The sequence below is a fragment of the Xiphophorus maculatus genome, chromosome 5, assembly GCF_002775205.1.
Source record: "Xiphophorus maculatus strain JP 163 A chromosome 5, X_maculatus-5.0-male, whole genome shotgun sequence".
Lineage (NCBI taxonomy): Eukaryota > Metazoa > Chordata > Actinopteri > Cyprinodontiformes > Poeciliidae > Xiphophorus > Xiphophorus maculatus.
The window spans coordinates 14,406,802-14,434,520 of record NC_036447.1 but is presented as its reverse complement, the minus strand read 5'-3'; the positions used below and the strand labels follow the sequence as shown (position 1 = coordinate 14,434,520).

The 27,719-nt window shown below is 34.8% G+C and overlaps 1 protein-coding gene across 1 annotated transcript in view; it reads right to left on the bottom strand.

The window, feature by feature from the left end:
* ctnna2 (catenin alpha 2) overlaps positions 1-27,719 on the bottom strand; it is a 313,802-nt gene that overhangs the window by 281,353 nt on the left and 4,730 nt on the right. Inside the window, exons 2-3 of the mRNA XM_023333734.1 lie at positions 16,627-16,733; positions 2,805-3,000 (exon numbers count right to left, since the gene is read on the bottom strand). Coding sequence (XP_023189502.1) covers positions 2,805-3,000; positions 16,627-16,728 — 298 coding nt within the window. The 5' untranslated portion in view covers positions 16,729-16,733. The remainder of the gene's footprint in view (positions 1-2,804; positions 3,001-16,626; positions 16,734-27,719) is intronic.

Sequence of the window (27,719 nt, the reverse complement as noted above, 5' to 3'; positions counted from 1 at the left end):
CTGTAGTTCTACTGTGCATCATAAAACAGTTTTAGTTAAGTTGAGAAAATTTACAGACTTTTGCATGACAACTTGTATTTGGCTTTCAAGGGAATTGGTGTTAGCATGCTAGCAGACGGGCTAATAGTTTCTCATACATTTACAGTACAGACCAAAAGTTTGGACACACCTTTTAATTCAATGAATTCCCTTTATTTTCATGACTATTGACATTGTAGATTCACACTGAAGGCATCAAAACTATGAATAACACATGTGGAAATATGCACTAAACAAAAAAGTGTAAAACAACTGAAAATACCTCCTTATATTCTAGTTTCTTCAAAGTAGCAACCTTTTGAGGTGATTACTGCTTTGCACACACTCTGCATTTTCTTGATGAGCTTCAAGAGGTCGTCACCTGAAATGGTTTTCACTTCATAGGTGTGCCCTGTCAGGTTAATAAGTGGGATTTATTGCCTTATAAATAGTCATGAAAATAAAGAAAACCCATTTTAATTAGAAGGTGTGTCCAAACTTTTGGTCTGTACTGTACATATAAGTTAGTATTAACTGTTAACATTATGCTTATGTTAACTGTGCAGTACCATTGTGTGGTCTATTTGTGTGTGTTTTTGTTGTTTTGCACAGAATTATTGAGCTCGCAGACAAAGCTACAATTGTTAAGAGCACTCTTTTAAAAGCACTACTCTACAGTGTTGTTTATTTCAGTTTTACAAGATTTCTATGGATTAAAGCAATGGAAGTAAATCCATAGACTTTTCAGTGTCTGTCTAGTAAGATACACATACAGTCAGTTTCACCTTTTGTGAGGACAGAACACTGACAATGAAAATATACTTCTAACTCAAGAGACGAGGCGAGATACAATACTGGGTTTGTGAAAATTGTGACATGATCTTGACACCCCAATTCTGTACTGTATGATTAGTTTAAAATCATTAATCCAAACAGAAACAACCAGCGGGTTCAAACTCAGAACGTGTTGTAATGAAACAGTGCTGACTGTAGCAGCACTATGTATGCATGTATACACTATGTATACACTCACACAAATAATGTCAATTCTTAAGGCTCAGTCAGTCGTCAGCAGAGAAACATCTTTCTGAGTACAGAAAAAAATTACTGAATGTACAAAAACTAACTGATGTATATACATGAAGAGCATGCTTATGTCAGTCTGCCCTTTAGCACTATCTAACTAGATTTTACTAGATTCTTCTGGGTGCTGTCTCTGATCCAAAACGTGTAATTTAATTTCAACATGACAAATTTGGTAAGACATAAGTCATGAGCCTCTGACAGATTTAAAGTCTGTTTCATTTCCGTATGGATTTAACTGTGCATGTGCTCCCATTTGGAGGATAGCCTCACTTGCAAACACCTCATAAGTCCTGTTTGTCACAGCACACAAGTCAACAGTGAAGTGCAGTAGCAGCCAAGGACTGCTGAAAATTCAATATAATAAAAGAAGCTACAATATTTGAAATCGCCTTTACTTAAAAGGGAATTCACTGTCATTTTGAGAAGAATTGTTAAGACTAGCTGATCTGATCTCAACACAAAAAAAGCCAAGTAAAAAATGTTGAGCATACTTTCTATGTACTCCCTACAACACACCCATTTTCTCACATGGTTAAAAAAATATAACTGATAATGCTGGGATCAAAAAAGAAGAAAGTGACAACAAACACATAGACAGGACTGGACAGAATTTAGCAACAGATACTTTCTATGTTCAAACTAACAAGGAGAAAATTTGGAAACAGCATAAGCAAACATGTAAACCACCAAATTCTTCTTCAAGATTAGCATTGAAGAAGACCTACTGAGCATACATAGTTGTTGCTAAAGTGAGATGTTGCTTATATTCAAAATTTTAGTATTAATGAGCTCTTTTCCAAATGAATAACAAAAGGCAGGAAGAAAATATGTTAAAAGCAGAAGTTTTAAACATTCATGTTAGACAGATCCTTGTCTTGATTCACTACATTCATAAGGCTGGATGCATCAGGTAAAGCAAAAAACTAATGAGTACCAATCGGTTTGCCCTCTCCAATTCAACTCACTAAATCCTTCTAAATTTGTGATATAATCTGACGTTTGTTGACACTCAAGGATCTTTCCCAAACAGCATTTTATGTCAATTACTCACCAGATCCAGCAAATTGATGTCAGTGGGAACATCATTACTGAAAGGTAAGTCACAAGTGCTTTTCATTTTAGTCATAAGCACTGAGCCAGTATCATCCATTCATTTCTACGAATAAATAGCTTCTTCAATGTTTTTTCTCTTTTGTATAAGCTCTTGTCTTTATGTCCAGAGAAGTTTTCTAATTAAATAGTTATTTCCTTAAAAAAATAATGTTTTTAAATATTAATATGGACTATGAAAACACTTTTAACTATTGAAGGGAAAATAATATTCCTACTTAGATTACATGCAGATTATAGTTAGTTAAAAAAAACAATTGTGTGTAGTAGAAGGTAGAAAGGGAATCATTCTGTTTCTTTTTTTGTTCCATTGTGTTATATTTTAGTTGTTTAATATAAAAAACTTAATTCGCTAATATCGTTGCCCTGAATTTCATCATAATTATTATCAATGAACTGACGTCAAATCACCAAGTTATTAAACGATAATGACATTTTAAGAAAAAAATATCTGTATAGGAATTGGGTAAGTAACTACTTAGCCTGCAGTTACTCAGAATCAGATTGATACCAAAATTCCCAGAATCGTACACCTCTACTTACAGCACAGTTTATATGTCCAGTGTTAGGCAGTAAAAACATCAACACACCTTGTTTGCGAACATCCTCCACAGCAGCAATGAGCTCTTCCTTGAGATCCTGGCTGTCTTTGGCAATTTGCTCGCCCTTTTCAAGAAAGTTCTGAGTGGCCTGCTCCACAGATACTGCCAGAACATGAGCCTTCTTAGAGCGTCCCTTCTTCTTACTGGAGGGTCCCTTGTTGCTGGTGTTCACCAGAGTCGTCACCTGGGAAACATGAGAAGGCATTACTGTTACTTGAGGAAGAAACGGCAAAACATAGATAAAAATGTTTGTGACTTTGTTTTGTTTATTTTGTCTTTAATAAGAGTATTGTACCAATTTTGGAGATTAATTTTTAATTAATGCCAGTAATCACAATGTTTACATTCCTTCATGTAGAACTCATCATTTACAAAGCTAATAAAAAAACTAGATAACAGAATCGCATTATTTGTCCACAAGTAATTACTTTAGTAGAGATTTTAAAATTTTCTAAATATGCATTCAAGTGTTGTAATATTGTTCAGTGTTACATATTTCTATAATGCCCTCTATTGGTTTGTAAATTAGGAGACAAAGAATTTTTGATGGCATCCAGATATTATGAAAATGACCAAGTTTAACTTTGACCTGGGTGAAACAGCTCAACATCCCAGATTGGTTTTGAAAAAAGTAAGAAATTTACTGGTGACCACAATTGGTCAGTTAAAAGCCAAAAAGTGTTTTTACAATCAGTGCTGTCAGTAATAAGTTAGTATAAGAACAGAGGCCTCAATGTGTATATGATGTGATTTAATCACTTATTAAAATATGAGTAAAGTAAGAATCTAAACTCTGAAAAGACTAAGAGCAATGTTATGTCCCGTCAAGCTTGCATCACTTCAGGGCTTCTAGCCTGGAATATAGACTTTAATGATGCATGTCCTCACTCCTGACTAATCTAAGAATAGTGGCGCTGATATGAGACCAAGATAACCTTTTAGGTGTCAGTGTTCTTGTTCAAAGAGTCAATTATGATTTTGAAAACCTCCCTTGGCAAATGTATTCATATCATGAATAATTGTTTTTATATTACCTTCCCTTCATGACATTACCTTCTTATTATTTCAAAGCAAATTATAAAGCAACAGCTCAGTTACACTTAAGGCACAATTCGACTATAGATTCCTCAATTGTTTTTTTCCACAACCTAAAGTCCTGGAACTTCTTTATCCACCTTCAAGATTTATCTGCACTGCTGGAGTGCTGTTGTGATCTAAAATACATCTTCAACGTTTGCAACAGCAGAATCTGTATTAGGATTAAAATCAGTGAAATCAGCATTAATCTCAGATTGTTTCAAGGGAATTTCACTTAAAAGCAACTTCCACACTAAACTGCATAAAATTAGGTATACAGAATAGATTTTAAATGATTTACACCAATCCTAACTTGCAACTGCGGGACAAAGAAAAGGACAGCTCCAATTGGGATTAGAGTCAGCGATCCAAAGACATAATTCATAACAGTTTCATGGTTGAAACTGAATTAAATCGAGTTTTGACTTTAATCATCAAAACTCAAACTTCCGAACATAAACGGTGTAAAATAATCCGACTTTATCCATTAAAATATCTTGAATCGCAAGTCTCTAAATTATCGTGCTATGCATTTCTTCGCTATCAAATATCATATTGAAGACCAGGTTTAAGTCTCATCTAGAGTGCAAAATGTTTCGTCGTCTGCAACACATAGCAAAATGTTTGATTTTTGACTTTCCACTCTGGAAATGGTTACAAAGCCATTTCAATGGTTTAGGTCGACAGTGAACAACAGTGACAAACTTTAACAAATTAAAAATAAAAGGAACAGTGGTGAACCTTTGCAGGAGCAAAGTTCAGATTTAATGTAATTGTCAGAAAGCAAAAAAAATAAAAATAAAATAAAATAAACAGTAGTTTATTTTAAGAACAACCCAGATTCTTGGGTTGTTTCAGAATCTGACTAACCTTCTGTAATTAGTAGATCCATAAATTCTGATCTCTACCAGAATTTATATTGGTAGATACATTCTCCTGCATGTCCAGACATTTTGGAAAGTTTTGCACTCCAGTGTTATAATATGAGGAACATATTAAAGTGTATATAAGTACAAGCTTTCCTATGCTTCTTGTGGATGTGAGTTTGATGTTTTTGTTTATTTTAAACAAGTGTAGGGCCATGTTTACTGGCACCACATGTAGAAATGTTTAAAGCCCTTAAGACGAAATAATATTTTATTATTAATGTCTCCTCCTGGACATTCAGGAGAATGTCCCGACATCGGTTTGTGCGTTTATGCCAAGCACACTTGGGTTATGAGGCAAGACTATGTGAAAAACCACACCAGAAAATCCACCTCTACATGGATATAAATAAATGTTATGTACAGTAGTGGCCTAGTCAAATTAAAGAAAGATGCTGTGGTATGACCTTAGGCTGAGCTTATCAAAGAACTCTCTATTAGGACTAAGTTAAAGTAATTATGAAAGCAAGACAATTGCCAAAAATGTTTTTACTTGGATGGTGAAAATGGGTCATTACTTTTCTACAAAAGCCCCATTGGTTTTTAGGGTTTTTTTTGGTTTTTTTGCCTTGATAAAATTATTTTAAAACTTAATTATGTTTTTAGTCAAAGCATCTTTGCCTAGTAATTATATGTATTTTTGCTGTTCTGAAATGTGTAAGGGTGAAATAGAACCAAAAACAAAAAAAATCTCAAAGTGGAAAGTGCTGCCCTGTATAGGGTCCTGCAACACTCGCTTTTTGTGTCTCTTAATATTATGTACAGTACAGTCATGAAAATAATTTAGCTTTAGGTTGAATGATGACATTTAAGCATCCTTAGGTGCACCCAAGTGTGGCCAAACTCGAAACAAAAATGAATTCAGTGTCTCTGAAATGCAGCCTTACCTTGGCAGCTGGTAACTGACTTTAGGAAAGCCTATTCACTGTGAATATTATCAGCATTTTCTGCTGGACCAAATTTATGTACACTACTATCAACCATAAGCTTTACCATCCCTGCAAAAAACTCTCAGACCCAGAAAGTTTTCAAACATTACAGTCCTGAATATAGTCTTTATAGATGTCAGAACAATAAGGCTGTGAACTCTATGATATGCACATCAACAAGCAGAATAGCACCTTATCGAAACAAATACTCCCAGTGAACAGCCTCATCTTATTTCTATGAGTGGCAGTAAGTCGATGCAAGCTAACATTATGGTTGCTTGTTTGTTTTTAAGAGGTTCAACTACATATGTATATGCATCCGACATTCCCACTGTCTTATTTTAACTTAAATAGGAAAATTCTAGCCAAGCCTTGCTTTCCTGTTATACTGCTGCTCAATGGTTTTAAATGCTATGTGACCTTTCCTCTATGGTGTACTGACCAGTGGGCTCACCAGTAAGTTGTAAATCCCTATGGCAAAGCGTAGCCATTCAATTTTTGCCTTCAGGCTCCGAAACCCGTTTTCATTGGATAAGTGATGCTTTAGCGGCTAATGATAAGAAAGGAAGGTTTGCATGCATGTGCATAATCATACGCAAAGCTTTTAGGAGATTCGACCTCCTCCATACAGGTAGTCTTGTACAGTAGATTAATTTCTTTATTAAGTTAACTGGCCACACCAGCTAACATTGTGATCTTTTACACTACGAGTGAAGTGAGAATTAAGTGGAAAAGTGGAAAAGCTCAGTGGTGCAAAGCCAAAAGAAAAGCTGCTGGAAGACAGGACAAAACATGTCTGTACAATCTGGGGGCTGTAATGCCATCAGTGGCACCAAATGAGTCTTTGTACAGAAACAACCATAAAAGCACACAACATGGAAAAAAGACATAAGCATCAAAAAGATGCTATATTAACTTTTTATCAAGTTAACTATTTTTTCAATCAGAAGTAACTACAATACTGTTCTACTTTACTAAATTAGACATTTTTCAATCTAATGGAATAAAATAATAGCCCAAGGTCAGGAAAATATGCTTTGATGCATAAATGAGCACAACATTGTAATGTCTTTATAAGATGTTTTATATGTTATGCCTGTATCAAGGACGCTGTGACAGATTACTTCTCATTTGAGTTATAACCAGAAAAACAATCAAACTTGTTGAAATTAGAATCTACCAACCAAAAAAGCCTGACTGGTGCAACTCATAAGTTTTTAAGTTAAAACTGTGGATTAGTAAGAACTGAATAGATTTTAGGAGACTAAGAAGCAAATAGTAATGCAGTGCAGAAATGTCAATGTGAGAAAATCTCAGCTTGGTGGTAGACACTGGTGGAAATTTTCTGAGAAAACCCCCATGAACATGATTTAAAAAGCATAGAGCCAATGCTGTAAATAAATTTAACAAAACAGAAATACCAAAGCGGACAGTTTGTTCATTTAAAAGGGAAAGTAAAAACACAGAAATTAAGCAAGTTCCAGATTTTTTTTAAGGGTGAAACTCCGAGATTTATTTTGCGTTGACTGCAATAGGTTTTAACATTTTCTCTTTTTAAGGCCTTAGTAAATCTTTTAGTTTCATTCTTCCTTTGCATTATTATTATCATCCTAACTGCCGTTTTATTTTGCTTTCAGGGATTCAGCATGATTCTTGTCATAGTATGATATACTTGATTCATTCTTGACTGTAAAAATTGACTAAAATTACATTGTAATAATTTTTTCTCTTTTTATCAGACTATGTGGCGTTCTGTGATGATCTGAGTTACTATTTATGAAGGTATTTTTGGTGCAAAAGTACTAGTGCTTTATAACTGAAGTTGAAGTTTTAAAAAAAATCACAGGAGTTTTGTAATTGGAGATTTGCAGTCTCCTTTTCAGTCTCTAAGCACAAAACAGCTACATCTCTTCAAATTCTTAAGTACAAGTAGGCAAATTTTATTGTTTGAGTCACACTGAAAAAAAATTGTCATGTCATGTTGTGTGTTGATATTGGACCTAAATGCAGAACAGTTGTTCTGCATTGAGAACTGTTCAAAATCTGAGTACATTTTGAAGTTTTAATGAAGAATGAAAAAACAAAATTACAACAAAAAAGCTAAGGAGAAATACAAGGAGCCAGAGCAGAACAAAAATAAAGGAATCGAGAACAGTTACTTATATTACTGTAACTGTGTCCCTTCAATTTGCAACAATATCTAATAGCCACATGGTGTATTGGAAAACATGCCTATTTTCATTTTTTGATTTACAACGGTCATGCATATGCATGAGAAAAAGAATCTTTGCCATAAAAAAGTAAATTCTCACGGCAATGGATTATTTCCCCAGTGGAGGTAATGCACTGGAATAATCCCTAGTGGACAAATTAAATCTTCACTCTCACAGACAAGTTACACAAAAGACAGCAGCTCTTATTTATATTCAAATATATACATATACATATTTTTAACAGCTTTAAAATACAATACCTTATATGTTCACTCGAAGAACATATTACAATATGCCGGTATCAAATAAGTATTTTTTCAAACAAACTTATTTAACTGCTTAAGAGATTTATGAAGGGAGCTTAGCTTCAGACTTTGATTGCTATTCTTTGCTGCAGCCAAAGGGATAGATTGTGTCATGTCTTTTTCTTCTTGTATAGAGTTTTCTCTATTTTCAAGAAGAAAAAAACAGAAGGACAGCAGCATCTGTGCATAGCAGCAGTTCAGGACACCGGGGAAGCCATATGCTGAACTTGCAAAGTGTCAAAAGATAACATCCTGAAGACCGATGAAACTGTGTTTCACAAGATCCAGAACTGACCTCAGACTACAAATGAAAGGACAGATGCTAACAGAGCACTGTTAAGAATTAGCTGGCTATTTTTACAGTCTACAAAGTATTTGTTGTAAGACCACTTACACATTTAATTATTTTCTCACTAAGTATTTGTTTTGATGATCTCAAAAATCTCTAGATCATTGACATTTCAAAATCAATGACAGTTTGAAAGTCTGGCAGATTTCGCAAACTTATCCTGGGGAGAAGTAAAAACTGTTTCAGTTCAACTAAATTAAATGTTAGTAACTAAAACATCGCCTCTCAATGATCTGCTTTTGTGTTTTTCAAAACTAAACTTTCATTAGTCCTGCCTACTTCATCCTTGTTGTTCATAAAAGATCCATAAAAATGAAAACTACCTAGCCAAATGAGTTCATTACCTATTTAACCCTACCCGAGCTTTCAAGTTTACATTGAAGTGATTTGGAAAACATCCTGCCTTTCTGTGACGAGTAAAAAAAAGTACACATCTGTCGACAATGACTAGAGGCCAGTAGCTTGAAAATCCAAACGTTCTGAAAGTACTGGAGAGGCTGTTAGTGACCCATGTAATGAAGCAAGAGAGAACCTGTTGGAATCCAAATTGCTAATAGCCACTGGATTGTAGATGAAGATGACATCTTCTACAATCTTTAAAAAGCTGACTTATTTAGAAAAACACGCAGTGCTTTTAGGGGGAAATATATGCATTTCCAGACACATAGGACCATTTTATCGAACAATCAAGGTTCACTTTCAGTTTTTATGAAAACGTTGTACACATTCAAAGAAATTTTACTTCCCACCATAGCCATATCTGATTCCTTGAAATTGGCCTCTGTCTCTTTAAGAACCTCCTGCCCTTCTCCATGCTGTCCACTGATGTGGTATACAATCATTCTTTTGACAATTGCTGTCTGTATGATAAAAGGGGCCGCCGGCAGCGATGAATGGTAGCCTCTCTGCTGTGAAACTGTCCCAGGGCAGCTATAGGTACAGTGTAGTAGTTTACCACAATCAGTGTGTGAATGTGTGCATCAGTAGGTGAATGACTGAATGTAGTGTGAAGCAGGTTCCTCTGGACTAGCTAAAGCAAGATACAAGTACAAGTCATTTATAAGTGCAGGACATACAAAGCTCAAAAAAGTCAATTTTGCATGGTACCTCCCATTTAAAATCAGACCCCTTGATGTCTGGAATTCTTTTAAAATGTTTACATTACTTTATTGTGCTATACATCATGAAAAGTAATGGTGGATTTAAGAATTATGCACAATCAGGCAGATGACTGAAGCATTTTGTGTGAGTGGGTATCCATAAGTATTGGAAACCATAGCTCACCCTTTTGGGAAACTTTAAGGCCTATGGTATTATCTTTAGAAATTACTTTGCACTTGTGAATGGTGTCAATAGTGGACCAGAAACTGGTGTAAGACTTTTTGGCTCATAATAACAATTACTTCATTTTGAATATAATCAAGACAGATATTTGAATATACAGTACAGACCAAAAGTTTGGACACACCTTTCTAATTCAATGGGTTTTCTTTATTTTCATGTCTATTTATAAGGTAAGAAATCCCACTTATTAACCTGACAGGGCACACCTATGAAGTGAAAACCATTTCAGGTGACTACCTCTTGAAGCTCATCAAGAAAATGCAGAGTGTGTGCAAAGCAGTAATCACAGCAAAAGGTTGCTACTTTGAAGAAACTAGAATATAAGGGGTATTTTCAGTTGTTTTACACTTTTTTGTTTAGTGCATATTTCCACATGCGTTATTCATAGTTTTGATGCAATGTCTACAATGTCAATAGTCATGAAAATAAAGGAAACTCATTGAATTAAAAGGTCTGTCCAAACATTTGGTCTGTACTGTATATCAAGTCAGATAGCAGGATAATAGGGATGTAACTGTAGACTTAAGACCAGTTTGGTACAGGTTCAGTAAATCAGAAAAACAAAATGTATATTAGTCATAACAGTATGACCACTAACAGTTGAAGTAAATAACACTGATTATCTCTCAATTATCTCACCTACTAATGCATGGAATATAACAGAGGTTAAGTAAATATTTTATTTTTGCATAATAAACAGGCAAGTGTATGTGTGAAAGGGCAATGTTGGAGCAGTTCCTAATCTGCGATAGTCAGCTCTTGTCCAACAAACAAGCTTCTGTACCCAAAACTGCAGAAGTGAATTCTGGTTCTCATACAAAGGTGCCAAAATACACAGCAGTTTCTTATATGTAGCTGAATAGATGCAGACCATCAGAATACCTTTTCTGACTTGTTCTGTACAAATTAGTACAATACAAATCTGTACAATTCTGAAGCTTCAGCAAGCAGAATGCAGCCCCCTAATACACTTGTCTCTGTCCTACTTGTCCTACTTGAAATGTCTACAGTATGGGATTATACTTGCATTAAGGTTATTCCTGGGTTTAACCTGACTTGCTAAGTACATCTTAAATGGTGAAAATGAAAAAAAAAAAAAAACTCATCCTAAATTACCCAACTCAGAGAGTAACTCTTCCGTGGTTTCAATGAACTCTCCAAGAGGTGTAGCATCTTTTCCTGCCTCTAAAAACTGTTTGAGGTCCAGGCTGACTCCTTTCCACTAGCTTAATGGATTATGACAGTGATGCAGCATGAGGCCTTAATCCCCTCACCAACCATACCCCCACCCCACTTTATGTTAAGCCCCATGACTAGAAACTCTCTGTTCATCTGGTGCCAACCAAAAGTCATAGCCAATTTTGGATGGCATAAAAACAAAGAGTGCTAAAACATCCAGAGTTGACAGCAAGCACCACCCTTCAGGTTTCCTCCCACTACATTATTATAACACTGTGGAGTCAACAAATAATACGTGTTGTGATAAATTCTTCAGTTAATCTATTTCAGTCACAGCCTCCAAAGAGCATAAAATGACAATGGAATTGAAACAGGCCCGATTTTTTCTACACTTACTTTGACAAGCTCACAGTAAATTGTATTGCAAATATCACATCTGCTGTCTAATGGGACAAAAAAGATCCTTTGTTTTTAAGCAATCATTTATTTTGAAAACTCAAGAAGTACTATTATCCATCCATCCATTTTCTGTACACCCTTGTCCCTATCGGGGTCAGGAGGGGTGCTGGTGCCTATCTCCAGCGAACGTTTCGGGCGAGAGGTAGGGTACACCCTGGACAGGACGCCAGTCTGTCCCAGAGGTTCTATAATGCAAGTAATGTTTTCGGTTGCTGTGAGTGCAAATGGTAGGACTGACCACTGCTTCCCCATTTCTGATATACAAAAACGATGATTAAAAAGTTCATTAAAAAGTTCATGTTGCCTTTGTTTTAAAGAGAATCATGTAAACCTTTAAGAAAAATCACAAAACATGAAATGGGTCCATTCTAATAAATAAACTAATAAAGTAATTACTCTGTTGCTTTTGTGTGAGAACAAGACTAAAGAAGTTAAATATACCTAAATACCTTTAATATTTAAATCTGAGTGGCTTGGCTTTCTCTGCTTGTTAATAGCTCCTGCAGAGGAATCCTGCAGAGAAAGTCTGTTTAAAATCAGAATAGGTAATCACAAAACAACACAAGCACAGCTTGTTTCTTATGCAAACATGGACATATGAACATGAGTAATTTAAATTGCAAAAACATTCGAGGCAAGCCTTTGACATTTTTAATGAATAAAACATTGTTATATTTCATAGTTTACAAAATAAAGCAGTACTTCTACCAGTAAGTCACATTAGACTTTGCTATCCTGTTTTATCATTTTCAAATATAACATTGATTTCCATAGTTTAGGAAAGCTTTCTGGAAAGACTAAGCTTGAAGAGGCTTACATAAACTTCCTCCATGTGCTCCGTCTTGGAAATGGGATAATGCATTTTTTCATTCAAGGGAAGAGTAGAGTTGCTCATCTAATCAGAATTTCTCCTTGGTGTTCTCCTTTTGAGGTTTTGAAGGCACAATAGAATGGGTAAACACTAAGATAAGCCAAATAAAATCACACAGAACCACCTGTAAAGACTGTATACCGCTTTAGCCTGAATGGGTGTTCAACATATACAATACATGCCAACAATCCCAGCTGTGACCCAAGCACCCAAAATGCATCTCTTAAAATTAAATAATTTTACAGCTGCAATTTTACATTCATAAAGAAGTAAAGATCCATCCATCCATTCATGGGAGAGGGCTCTCTGGGTCTGTTACCCCATGACCCATTCTCAGAAAAGAAAAACAAAACAGATGTACAGTCATTTGAAAAGGTTTGCCCCTGTCTGATTTTATCTCTTTTTTTTCTTTTCTTTTTTCTCATTTTGCAACACAACCAAACACAAACACTGAAGTGTGACAAACATGCCAAATACTAAGAAAACAGGCAGGGGAAAACACTTTCTCACACCACTCATGCAGACTTTTACACCAACTTTTAAGGAACTTTATTTGAACAGCTTTAATCCTCATAAAACTTTTCCGATTTGTAAATAACAGTTCTGATCTCTTTTTAATGCCCATCTCCAGCAATCATTGCTCAAGATGCAGGGTGCACCCTGGTCCCAGAAACGCATGACAAATCTGCAGACTTGCGCTCATATCTAAGGGTATTTTTAGATTTTTCACTTCACCCAACAATCATGTTTCTGGACTCTGGGAGAAAGTGGAGATCCCGTAGCAAATCCTTACATGCAAGAGGAGAACATGCAAACATTACGCAGAAAGACACAAGACCAGGATTCAAATCCAGGACCTCTCTGCTGCAAAATCATCATCTGTAATTGATGATCATCTCATCATTTATCTCTGAGTTTAAATTCAAATGCTCCATTAACAGTCTATAAATGCCCCCAAGTGGCAAATATTTATTTGCTGAACTATTCCAAAGACGGGGCCAACCTCCCCAGTAGCATCCTACTGCAGAGTCAGCCACTCCAAGTCTGTTGATGGGAAGAATTTTAATAACTAATAAAGCAATTAATATCTGAATCCTGTAGCGTTAGAGTTTTAAGGGATCAACTTGACGTAAAGTGCAATTAAGCATATGTGAGGTCTATATGACATGATAGGAGTAAGATTTTTGCAGCAAATAAAAAACAATCCTTAGATCAGTGGTCTTAAACTAATGTACTTAAAGCCTACTGTCATGCTTCTACTGAAGATAACGGCATGCTGAGAAGGTAAATAACTGTTGAAATGGTTTTGGTAGAACCAGGAACATGTCTAAGCTATACACAACAGACCCCTCAAAACAGGAGCTGGGGGCCAGAACCTTACACAGTGGCTATTTTTTGCCTGCCCCTGAAGGCTGCTTTCATATAATCCTTTAAAGAAATGCTGCTATTGCCTGCAGTATAAAAGATTTACGCTATCTGCAGGCAGGCTTTTTGTACACAGAGCCATAAAGACGGATCCTCTGTTTTAGCAACATATCTTCTAGTTGGTCATGATAAATAAGACTGGTATTTCAACCGATGTCAGGGGAAGCCTGATTGTCTGTCTTCCTGAAGTAACCCACTTTTCTTCGTCCAAACATCCTCAATCATCCAAGTTGATCAGAAAACAATCACAGTGCCTGGTTCACACAAAAACGCTTCACAATTTCTGTAAATCCTAAAAATAAACTACTTCAGTTTGATTTACACCTTATCCATGTGGCTGTGTTAAAAATGTGTCACTTTAGAAAAAGGCAGATGTAAAAAAAAAAAACCCAATAAAATTAATATTTAAAATATCTTAAAAGAACTTCAAATATATCTTTACTAGAACATACTTTAAAGAAAATATGCATGTCTTCATGTATATAGAAAACATACACAAGAATGAAAAGAACAGACTTCTCTGAAAACATTCATTATTAATCTGTAGATACCAAAAGTTTTTCTAAGGATAAAAATCAAGACATTAATGTGAAAGTATTTTTTTATAAAAAATGCTCTTCAACATTCACATAATTTGGTGTAAAGGCAGTCAAGCATTGCCATGCTGAAAAAACCTCATCAGCTTCCCATCCCTTGACATTAGGCAATTAGTTATCTGTCAGTCTGATGACCACTCAAAAGGAACAAAGACCGGATGTGGCTAATTCAAGGCACCATAAAAAAAAGGCACAGTGAAACTGTCTAAGTGAGAGCCATTACATTTTTTTTATGCTGTCTGATTGCTTAATTTTTTTGGACAGGCTTACATTTTCCTCATATTTTAGCAATGTTTGTTCAAACACTTGATAACAATGCAACTCAAAGCAATACAATTATATAATGATTTTCTTTCAAAAATAAAGTGATGTAATACCATCAAAGTCAATCAGGTTATAAACGTATGTAAAAGTGAGGGAGATTTGTCCTGATTTTGTCATACAGTCACACATGTAAAACCAAATAATTTGTATGTAAAATGGCAACATACAACATATAAGCTAAAAATGTCATCTAACCACCTGATAAGAAAGAAATCTGCAAAATTTAAAAGAAGCACATTTTTACAAAAACTGAAAAGCACATTTGTTTTCTAGAAAAAAAAGATATTATTTTAGAAAATGGAGCAGCAAAGAAAGCTAAATAGATGAAGGGGTTGATAAATCTCTAGGTAACATTGCAGGAGTCATGCAGTAGTTTGAAAACGAGATTTGATTAAAAATAAAAAGCACTTTGAAGTCAACCAAGGAACACCAGACCACTGGGGAAGGCTGCTGGTACACTCAATAATCTCAGCGCTGTCAACATTGTGTCTGACACAGGCAAGGATGGAAACATCATTTCCTGCAGTACAAAACTTATTTATTATTATTTTATGAAAAAAAGAGGTTGAGATTTATATGCTAAAGTAGTTTATTGTTGGACATTTGAGGGAATTTTTAAAAACAATTTTGTGCTCTTGTCACTGAGTGCACATCCCTTGTGCAAAAAGACAATATACACACTATAAAATATGGATAGAATGCATCATTTTGCCTTTATACATAAAAAGTAAATTCTTATACTGTATCTCAAAGTGTCAGGGCAATGAAACAATGTATTTTTTTCAGAAAACTAAAATTAAATAAAGTTGAAATAATAGAGTGATTTGAACTATGATTAATTGCATTCATATTAGCAAGAGTAAAAGTTAGAAACAGTTTAATGACTTAGAACTGCCATCTATTTAATGATAATTTTTATAATGGTCAAAATAAAAACTTCCAATAAATTTTGGTCGTTTACCTCTTAATGAGCTGTGGCAGAGATGGAGTACGTGTGGATCTACAAATATTACAAGTGGATCCACTTTGTAATATTTTCTAAATTAAAATGTTATGGGGATAACAAAGAGTGAATCAGTCCAGAAAAAAAGACAAATTATTGTAAAATTAATATGAAATTTTACATCTTAATCATTATAAAATGTTGACTACTGTTCAAAAGAGCATCTGTATGCATCCATACATCCATCCATGATCTAACATGCTTATCCTTGGGGGATCGTCAAGGGGCGAGAGGCAGGGTACAGGTCGCAGCCTGCAGGCGCCAGTCCATCACGGCGGCATCTGTATGCAAATCTAATTTAATTTGTAACAAACTGAATATTAGTTGTTGTTTTTTTGTTTAAGTATGTTGCACCCAGTAGTTTGCTTAGCAAGTAGTATGAATACATGCAACAGAAGTCATGGGGTTTGGAAACATACTCCTCATTTTATCATAATTGACTTTTGGGAGTTAATGTAGATTCTATTTTTCAGTCCTCCAGCAATGATTCTCCATATATCTTACATAAAGTAATCCTGTTAAAGGAGAAACTGTATTAAGGCTGAGAAATTATGGAATAAAAGTGAGATGGAAACTGAATGGAGCTGCGTTTTTAAAGAACTTATTGCTTGTTCTTAAGAGTAAAAAGTTCCCTAGATGCTTACTTTCCTAATTTCAGAATAGAAATGGGAAAAATGCAAATTGCAGTTTGAACTAAACTTCTTTTGCACATTATTACCACACATTCTCAGTGCCTCAGCATATTGGGAAGAACCGGTTTCATTTTGCCAGAACTCTATTTCATACATATCAAGTGTGTTCTTCATCTACCTGTGTGACCAAGGGCTCCAGAAGCCGCTCCACAGTCAAGGTGCGGATTTCAAGACTCTTTGGGTCCCATTTCAATAGAATTGGGGAAGTGGCAGTCGTCATGGTCTCTGTTGGGATTAGACGGACAGAAATAGTTAGGGAGGTTGCACAAAAACATTTGTGATAAACATTTGTAAAACAAAACATTCATCCCAAATAAATTGTGAGGAATTAATGAGTTGTACACACACATCAGTCTTTGAAACCACAGCACATTGAGGTTATTATGACAATTCCAGAACATCATTAACATAGATTAAAATGTTATTTCCGTAGGTCCACAAGGATATTTCAAACAGAAAAGCAATTCCTTTATGTAAAAGGTCAGATCGGTGCCTTCAGTACAGAGCAGACTATAGAAAATTACTTTGAATTATTGTTATCAAAACAGAAAAAAGCAAGCTGCAAGATAACACAAAATCCCCTGGAAAAGTCAAAAACAAAAAAATCAACTGTGAAGTCCTGAAATGACAACAAAACAAGTAAAACTACATACATATGTTCCTCTAAATCCACTGGGACCATTTGCATGCACAGAAATATTTGGCTGTGGCAGACTTGGGTTGGCTCGTCTGTGACACTGGTGGCTGCTTTTGTAAAGCTGCATTGTAATGTGAATCACTTTCATTGAAGCAACATTTGGGGGTAGGAGAGTCGAGTGACACTCAGCAAATCCTGATTCTATTCATCAAGCAAGCCAGGAGGACAACAGCAAAGCACACATAAATGGCTGATCAGTTCCCTAACTGTTAGGAACTGTAATCACATTACAAGGTAAATGCTTGCATGACGATATGACTTTCTACAAAATTTAAATTACCCAAGTTGTTAAGTTTAGCTTGAACTGAGGAAAGATGTTACTCTTTGTAAACATTTTGAGCTAGTTGCTATTCAGCAGAGTTTTGGCCTACATTTGTTCACAGTCTGAGCAGCATTTTGATTACTTAAAACTTCGTTGGTAAAAAAATACAGAGTTGCTGCAGGTCTGTAAAGTGAGATCATTCACTGAAAACTGTAGAGAAAAACAGAGAAAAGGGAGGGAAAAAAATCATTTTTGGATGTGGTGGGGGTCTACACACTTATCTGACCAAAGTGCCATACCAAAAAAAACTATTTTGTGTGAAAACAAGACTAGAAATGGTCTCAACTAAGCAGCATTTCAGAAATCAGCTTCTTAGCTTGTCAGAGCCTTTCCTTCCATATTGATGTTTTAAAATAATTTAAATTTAGCAAATGTTATATAAGTTTACTCCAGAGGCTAAACAGCTGGCATGTGGCGTGCGGTGTGTTTTAGCAGAAGGCAGTGTTGCATTGGGCCAGCTGGGACTGACGGGATGTACTGCCAATGTAAGTGAGGCAAAAGGGATAATAAAATGTGAATAAGTATGACATATCTGGGGCAGGGTCTTCTTATGCTACTCACAGCAGTTTAGGGTGGATGTATAGTAGGAAATCTGATAACTTTGATCAGATCGCCATGCATACCTTAAGGAGTTCACAACAGAGCATCTTGAATATTTTCATGAGGTAAAAAGAATGTGTAAAAGAAATCAAAACCAATGTAATATTTTAAAAGTTTGTATTTTTTAGTATCACTCAGACAAGTTTTAAGTTACACAGTTTCCATAGTGTCAATTCCTGAATATTTTTTCACAATGTGATATTGTTTGATATCTATTTTATTTATTATTTTTGCTTTGCTCCTTCTCAAGAAGGACTACAATAAGCTGTGTGAGTTGAGGTGTGGATCACAAAAGGTCAGCAGTGGTACAGCCTGCTGCCATAAATTAAGCCAAGCAGTTTAATGGCTATTATTTTTGCATCAGTGCACTTGTGGCCTTTGTTTAAACCAAGTTAACCAACTGCCAGATGCAGTGCTATTAACATTGCAAAACAAAAACAAAAAAGCATCGCTCTCTCTTATTCCTCAAAAAGCATACATAGTTCAAAGTGAATATTGGGGCAGGGAATAGGACAAGTAAATATAAAGATGTTATATTCATCTAATTTACCTTATTTACATGTGTTGAAGTGCTGAAATTTTAAAACAGCTTAAATAAATCTGAAATTACATTTTAACTCATCAACAGTATTTTGCTATAATGTCTGTAAAATTACAAAATATAAGTAAGGGATTAAAAAATTGGAGAATGGTGCATGGATCTGATAAAACTTTGCATGGTAATCCTTAATTATAAGAAAACATGTAAATGCATACAAAACAATATACATCAAAAGATCTGACCAAAAACACTTTTGGTTATTTTTTTAATATTATTAATGTCACCTGATCTGCAACATGTAATCTGCTTCAAATAGTCTAAAAACAAACACTGACATGCTCAGCAGGAACATAAGGTACTTGACGACTACACAAAACTGATAAATCCATAGCACGCAATCTTGTTTGCTTTTTTTTTTCCTTTTTACAGAAGGAGATTTTGTAGGTTTCACTAAGTGCTGCTATTCAGCAATTTGTTTTAAAGCTGCAAAGCAGACCTTTTAATGCCCAATTCATCACTAGCCTGCAGATACTGTGCCTGCTGAGTTTGGCATAAAAAGCTCATCAAAGTGTGGTGGTGTTGTTAATTAGCTTTCTTGTTTTGTGTGTTGGCCTCAAAAAGTACTTCAGTTGTCTCAGTTCATTTATCATGTCTGTCTATTCAAGATAAAATATACTGAGTGTTCACATTTTCTGGTACGGAATGATTGATGAAGAAAACTGGAACCAAAGATAGTCAAACCAATAGGTAAGACACCAGTGTACCCAACATGCAATAAACAGACTTACTCATGATAAGGGAAACATGCATATAAGAAATAACTTTTTGCAACGTGCAAGAATTGCTTACAAAAATTTATATTTACATGAACTTTTCAAGGAAAACACACACACGCACACCCCGATGAAAGAGTGGAGATTATCACTGTAAAATATGTGCCTCCCTTATTTTTTCCCAGTTATTCCCCGCAATCCAAGACTACTTACAAGCCCATGTAAAATCAAAAGCTGTGTAATAATAAGGTTAGAATATGGATACAGATTGGGAAGGGACGATGTAGACTTAAAATATTAATACAATTATTTATATTTATTGAAACTTTCATGGAAAAATAGAAAAGAGATCATTCCCCTCTGGCCCACAACCCCCACACACATACATATGTAATTCAGTATGCACAATATTGCACAAGACTGCTTGGATTAAATGCATTGACTTTCAATGCCTTTTATACCCATATTTGTTACTCACATAAATACTGGGCTAATTAAAAATAAGTAATTGCAAAGGTTCTCAATTATAACTTGATTTATTCATTTTCACATGCCAATTTGGTGTCTTGAATCAGTCATTTTGCTAAGTCATATTTTCTTGCAATGACGTAATGTAAGCATTATGCCATTACATTCCTATGCAATCCTGCTTGATTCTCATTTCCCTTCAGTGCTAAGCTGGACACAGGCCCTGTGTCATATATCACTGCTGACTGGATGTCATATTTCATTATGAAGGTGCAAGGTTGGCAACAATGTCAGAGTTGTCATAATGGGATATGAAACAAGTTTGCCACATGCTGCTTTCCAAAGTAGGTTGGTTCATTTGTCAGGTGATGCAGGGTCTCCTGAATGTTTTTTGTTTTTTATTGACCATTAAACAATATCACCTTCTGTTCTGCTTGTGTCAGCTCTTCTAAAAGCTAAAGCTGATGACATGGCAGAGAGACAACTGTTAGTGGATGTGAAATGATTGTCTCATTTGGCCAGGTGTTTACCCTGAGCAGTTTGTCTATTTACAATGATTGTTTGTCGGTGCTCAATCACTATGTTCATTACTGCCACATGGGTCAAAACATATTAGTAGTTTTATAAATAAAATTTAAAAAAATCTTTGCTGAGTCAAGCTCTGTAATAAAAATAATTGGTAATAAAAAAGTAAGGTTGTTTCTTAAAATTAATTTTGTCTTGTGTTCATGCACAACATAAAGCAACATAAAACTGTTGCTTCTGTGTTGCAACAACAGCAACAGTAGTGCTATGTGCTCAGTTAATGAATCATCTGTTCATGTTTATTTAGTGTGTAGTGGCATTTTTAAATCCCTGGTGGCATGTTTAACTACATTATTAGACTTTATTAGGTGTCGCAAGGCTTGGTGTATATGACACAATGGTTTATCCTATTCCCAAGACTCGCTTTTCCACCGTTACTAAAGTATCTACAAAACAGATGGTTATTCAAGCTCCAGCTTGACAGCATTATAAACCTTCCATCCATCCATCCATTTTCTGTACACCCTTGTCCCTAGTGGGGTCGGGAGAGGTGCTGGTGCCTATCTCCAGCGAATGTTTCGGGCGAGAGGTGGGGTCAAACCCTGAACAGGTCACCAGTCTGTCGCAGGCATTATAAATCAAATATGTTTTATAATGCCAGTTTCCTTATAACGGAATGCCTGGTTTCCAGGTCTCTCAGGTCTTATGGATCTGGTCTGCCCTGCATCCCCACAAACAGAACCAAACATAGAGAAGCAGCATTCAGTTTTTATGCAGCTCACTTTTGGAACAACCTTCTAGAAAACTGAAAACAGGTGAAACACTACGAAGCACTGTAGGGACATGGGGGAAAAAATTATTTTGTTACCTCACAAAACCTTTGTGTTACCTCGCAATAAGTTTTGCGTTACCTCGTTTGCAATATGCTTATTGTAATATTTGCTGGTCTATTTTGCATAAATGTCAATTTAAAATATATACACATATAAAGCACCTCAGTGAAAACATGTTTATTCTTAACTCTTTGGTGCAAAATATTTATTGAAAATCGATTTGTTCACTGCATGTTTATGTCTGTTTGTGTTCGGTTGAGATGGAACTGCACATGAAAACGACCGTTCAAACCACCAACACAAAAGAGACACAATCAAAACTGTCAGACGACTTATTACCCGTGATAATAACTAAGAAATAGTCCAAATAGTTTGGATGTATTTTTTGCCTCTTTCCTACTTATGGAAGGTTTCTGTTTACATCACAGGTTTATGGTGCATTTCTATTCTAAAGAAAAAGATATAAAACTTCAGATATTTAACAACGAGATATTAAGATATATGGAAAAACCTTATATAATAGCAGAAAGTACAATGGCCACCGTAAGAAAGGCTTGCAGTATTCAATTATTCCCCATGAATAGATTAGTACATTATTGCGAGAGAAAGCAAAACCTATTGTGAGGTAACGCAAAAGTATTGCAAGGGAACATGATACTTTTGCAAGGTAATGCAAAAAAATAATCCCCGTCTCCTAGAGAGCTGCGTAAAACATTAAGTTCCTTTAAAACAAGACTAAAAACCCAGCTGTTTAGAGTTGCTTTTGAACCATAGCAAATGGAAGATTGGCCAAACTTTTGATGTGTACTAATGATTTTAACGATGACACTTGACAAAATGCAATGTCTTGTTCAATGCATGATGTGTTTGTGATGTTTTTATGTTTTCATTGTGTAAGACAACATAAAGTAACATAGAACTGCCTTGTTGCTGAGATGTGCTATATTAATATACTTGAAACTACAAATTACTTTGGACTACTTTGTAGTAAACATAAAATTATTTTTAACAGTTACATTTTCTCTTAAGATAAACATAATAATGACAGCAAAACATTTAAACAAGAAATTGCTATTGTACTGTAAAAACAAATGTATGAAAAATACTAAAACATTAGTTGCTGGTTCTAGTACAGGCAAGTTTTATTTATTTATTTTTTATTTCTAGCCACACAGTATAAACTGCTTATTGCATGAACCAAACCACGGTTCTTTTTCTCTGCATACCCAACTAGCTTTGTAAGTACAATCCCTGTCATTTGCTATTATATGAAAGTGTCCACACTGACCCAAATTCAGAGCAGAGTTAAACACATATTCTTGCATGGAGCAGTGGGGGTATCTCTAAAAGCAGATGTCAAACCCCAGTGTGTCAGCAATCACTGCTCTCTAGAACCAAATTGTGAGAGTCTAATAAAAAATCTGCTAAAAGTAAAGCATGAAAACTGAAATTAACAAAGCAGCCAATATGTTTTGGGAACTGGTATGCCAGTACTGCAATGTACTGCTATTCTTGGAAGAGCTATATTGAAATACATGAAATATGCAAGACTCAATTGAGATGGCAGTTGGATTAACATGATTGTATTTTTCTTAATTTCATGGTGACCACCAAATTTGGAAAGGATAAAAATTTACCCCTTCTATAGTTGCAATAATGTCTTGTTTTTTTGTATGTTCTATAGGTGAAGTATTACCTCTTGTTAAATCAAAATCAATGCTGAATTATATGAATATGTTCTATTTTACTTCATGTGAGAATGCCTAACAATTTCACTATTAGACCAGAGTTTGGGTTGTGGTGTGTCATCACTCTAAATCTGCATATCAAGTGCAATGCATCTCAATATGTCTGTATTTTAAAGTTTGCATGTTTTACTTGTCCAAATCACACCACAGTTCAGTTAATGTTTAGTGTTTGGGATTAATTTGCAACAGAGGTCTCCTATAAATAGGTCAGTTGTGAGTGCTCATCTCTAATCCGACATCATATGGGATTTGTTTATGACTTTGGTACAATGAAATGAAGTAACTAAGAAACACTATTCCTATCCAATATCAAACTGCATTCAGTTACTTTGAGTGACACTAAATATTATATACAACTTATATCATTGTATATCTTGCAAACTAATGTTTAAAAATTAAAAGGAAAAATAAGAAATTAAGAGGAAAAATACTTCTTGAGTTCATGTCGTCATTACTTTTACAGACGTGCCCTTTTCCCACACAGTGATACAAGAGATTAGCAGATAGTGACATTAAAATTTTGTTTACAAAGTTCCAGTCAAGGGTATTTCATTTAGTTTATAAGACCAGAATGCAGAAACAGTTGCATGGAAATGGGTCATAGGTGCTTATTCTTGTGAAACTTTTAGGTTCTTGCTACAGGGATGAATGTTCCACATTTTAAGGACTGAGTCATTATTCGCAAAAAGGATTAAAATCTTGTAAGCAACGACTTAATTTTAGCCAAACTTTTTACATGCGGTTCTGCACCAAAACAGCTAGTTACTCCCAAGGTTCTACAAAGACTAAGTGTAAGTAAGAATAGAGTCTCAAATTTTGCAGCAAATCATATTTGGTGGTCTCTCAAATTATTTTAAAGTGTAGCTTTTTGCAAAAGCCATCTAGTTTCTTTATTGACCTTTAGTTCAGTTATTTAGTATTTAGTGTTTTATTTTCTTACATTGAAGTAAAATTTCAATGTTCTCCACACTGAATCCGCTACAAAGGCAAAAGCTAAAAATATTACAGAAAAAAAAATATTTACTAAAGTATCTTCCCACTAGGAGTAGTATTTTCATGAAGTAAAAAATAGGGATACATGCACAGTTAACCACTTAATAATAGAAACTGCACAAACTGCTGGACCAAAACTAACCTACTGTGACCATTACCAACTTGACTGGTGATCCGCAGACCCAGAATTTGTCCTGTCTTTAAACACACCACTGTTCCACAGCTATTTGTCAGTGAAATAAGCACATCTTAAGTTCGGAAATTTCTTGTGTGTAAAATAGAGCTTGAGTTCTCAAAGTCGGTGAAAGAAAGACATTCTGCATGAACGCTTTTTTAGTCATACTGACCACTCAAAGCGCTTTCCATTCGCACTCACGCGATACACAGATCGGTAGGCAGATTTCTTTTCAATACATCCTACCTGTGGAAGTTTTGTTTCGTCTGTTTTATTTCATCGAAGATTAAGGTAAGCTTTATTTTATTTACACCTGGCTTTATAACCCTGCCAATATACTTTAAAATATTTTAGTTTAACAACACTCCTTTGTTATTAAACCGTGCTATAGAGCTTGTTGGTAGTGATATTATTTGAGATTGAAGCTGTATAATATTAGTGTATTATACAGCGGTATAATACACAGTATAATATTAGTGTATATTAAGCATATACTGTCGTTTCAGGAGCACAGTTAGCTCCACAGTTCGGTGGACACATTGTGTATGAGCTCCATTTCATAAAGACTGTCATACAAATAAATTTATTAATGCCCAAAAGAGATTTTGTGGTGATCTGTTTTTGTAAATGTCTGTGTTTAATTTAATTTCAATAAAAAAACGTTTCCCCTGTCTGATTATTCTTGCAAACACCCCTGCATTTAAAATATTTTTAAAAATGTAGAATATTCTAGTAGAAGGATTAGTGCAAACATCTGCAATAGCTTTTCATTTTAATCAGGTAGGATATTCTGATGAAGGAAGTGATATTCTTGTGGTTCCGTCATGTCTATAAATTGTTCCAATGCTAAGCTAAGCAAAACTCCTAAGCTTCCACTTCCGTCCCATCACACAAATAATGTTATCCAATGTATTTAACATTAGCACAAGCTGCTTTAGTTTTCTGTTTGTAAACATGACGGTAGCAGTTTTGGATGCGTAGCACTGACAGACATAGCTATCAATCTGTGCCACGGTAGGAAAATCTGACATGGTAGCACTGATCACCGGTGAACACCGGTCTTTTTTTGACCAGTGAATTTATCATACTGCTCGCTACGCTTTTTCCTTTTGAGCTTTCAACCTCTGTGTCTTATTGAAGATGCAGGATTTGGACATGTTAGGACTCTTCGAAAAATGTTGATGTAGACAAAACAGATTTTTACAGTAGTCCTTGCTGTTGAAGTTAAATTTGATATTGGTAAGTAAAATTCTCACACAAATTGATAGCTGGAAATCATCTACAAAAGTCTGAGGATGCTTTTCTAATATTTATATTTTACTACCTTACAAGAATCAAAAATTGTAATTGTCTCAAACAACACCTATCTGTGCAACACAAATAAAATTCAAACTGAACTGAGACATTGCTTGCTTAAGAAAGTGACTGATCTTATTTGTCACATCAGTGTGATTATCTTAAAAGCCTGGACCTATCTGCCCCAGATAAAAACAAAGAGCTGATAAAAGGTGATTTTGTTTTTTAAGAAAAGAGGTTGTCTGTTTAATCTCCCCCACTGCACGCTGTTACAGCAAGCAACAGCTGCATCATCTTGATTTACTTCAACGGTTAGCATTCAAATTTTCCAAGGTAAAAGAGAAGTCAGAACGTTGCCTAACGACAAAAGTTAATTTACCAAGACAAGACACACAATATGTGGCGGAGGAGCTGGTCAATCCTAAGAGACGTAAAGGCCTGAGAGAAATGAGACTTCTGAAATACAAAAATTACATCAAAAATGTATAGTAGGGTAACGCCATTTACACAAATTATATTTAAACACACATACTGACATTATGAAACTAACTTCATGACAAAATTTCTGACACAATTGTAAGATTATGAAGTTAAAGAACTAAGATTTTTCTTAATTGTAACTATACTCATCAATAGGGCAACCAACCAGGACAAGAAACAATTTTGTAGGAGTTTGCAGCATTTAGGGTAGCTAGGAAAATATCCTTAAAACAGTTGCTGAGCTGTTGTTGAGTTCAGAGAGATGAGCATATACTGCAAAGAGGTATAAAGTTAAACACAAACAGCCTTTCTGTATAGACCAATTTAACTAGAGCACAGGTTGTGCTCTGTAAAACTGCCATCCACATAGCTATGATAAAGTGAATGTATAAATACCATATTATGCAGTGCATAACCATCTGTCATGGGGAATAATAATGGCATTTACTTTACTTTAGATTATTTACTAAAAGAGCACAATATAAAATTGAAACAGAACAGTAAAAGATGCATGGTTGAGGTCACAAACAGTATCCACTGAACCAAGAGTAAATATTTCTTGCAAACTGGATGAAAAGGGATAATTCTATGAATATGTATAATGAATTTTAAACATATTTTTTGATTTTTCAAAGCTAGTTTTAAAACAAGAAAATAAAACTATTTTTGAAAAGGTTACAAACAAAATCTTAAAATACCAGGGGCTCACTTGTTTGTCTTAGAAAAATTGATTCATAAAAAATTGATAGCTGATGTTTTTTTTACTTCTTTCCTTCCTTCCTTCCTTCCTGTCTGTTTGAGCATAAACATTGGTCATAGATCCTACCCTTTCATGAATTTTCCAAATGAATTCACATGAATAAGTCAAGCCAAAAAATTGGTGAAGCGTAGCAGAATGTATATATAAAAAAATCTGGCCTTCCAAAGCCCATAAAAAGTTTATTTGATTTCTTTTAGGTTCCACATTACAGAAAGCTGTTTTGAGATTAATTCTTCAGCAGAAAGCCTAATCAGCCATGACTACAACTCTCAAAACCAATTGACCAAAACAAATACAGTATAAACAAGATTTGTGACAACAACTAAATTCATAGCATAGCAGATTAGCATAACAAAATCAAAGTATCTTCTATAAAATGCGTGGTCTCACATATATTAGGTCAACTTCACATTCATTCTGCCCTTAAACTCTTTCCACATAGGCTTCTTAGGCTAAAAGCACAGTTTTTATAGCATTCTGAAGTACAATTAAAGTTTAACTATAAGAAGAAGATAGATGTTTGACATTTGATCAAACAACTCAACCAGAAACTCCAAAAAGGATAACATACATTCAGACTCTTCACATTAGTAATATATTTAGCAGCACTTGTTCTTCAATAAAGAATAAAAAGCTTTAGAAGGTAAATGGGTAAAAAGAAATCATTAAGTAACTGTAAGTGAGTTGTTTAAATCTCAAAACAGCAATCAACCAGAAGCAGCTTTTTAATAAGACCAATTTATATGTTTTTTATTTTTTAATCAATTACTATATCAAAACAAAATTCTCTCATATTACATATTGCATGTTTCCTAATATCATTCCTTAAGAAGGATAACAGACATGGGTAACTGAGGCTGGATGGATGACTGTGTCTTTCAACACAGTCAACACAGTATATAAATGGAGTATACATACTCCATTTATATATAGAAAAAAAAAAAAAAAAAAAAAAAAAAAAATATATATATATATATATATATATATATATATATATATA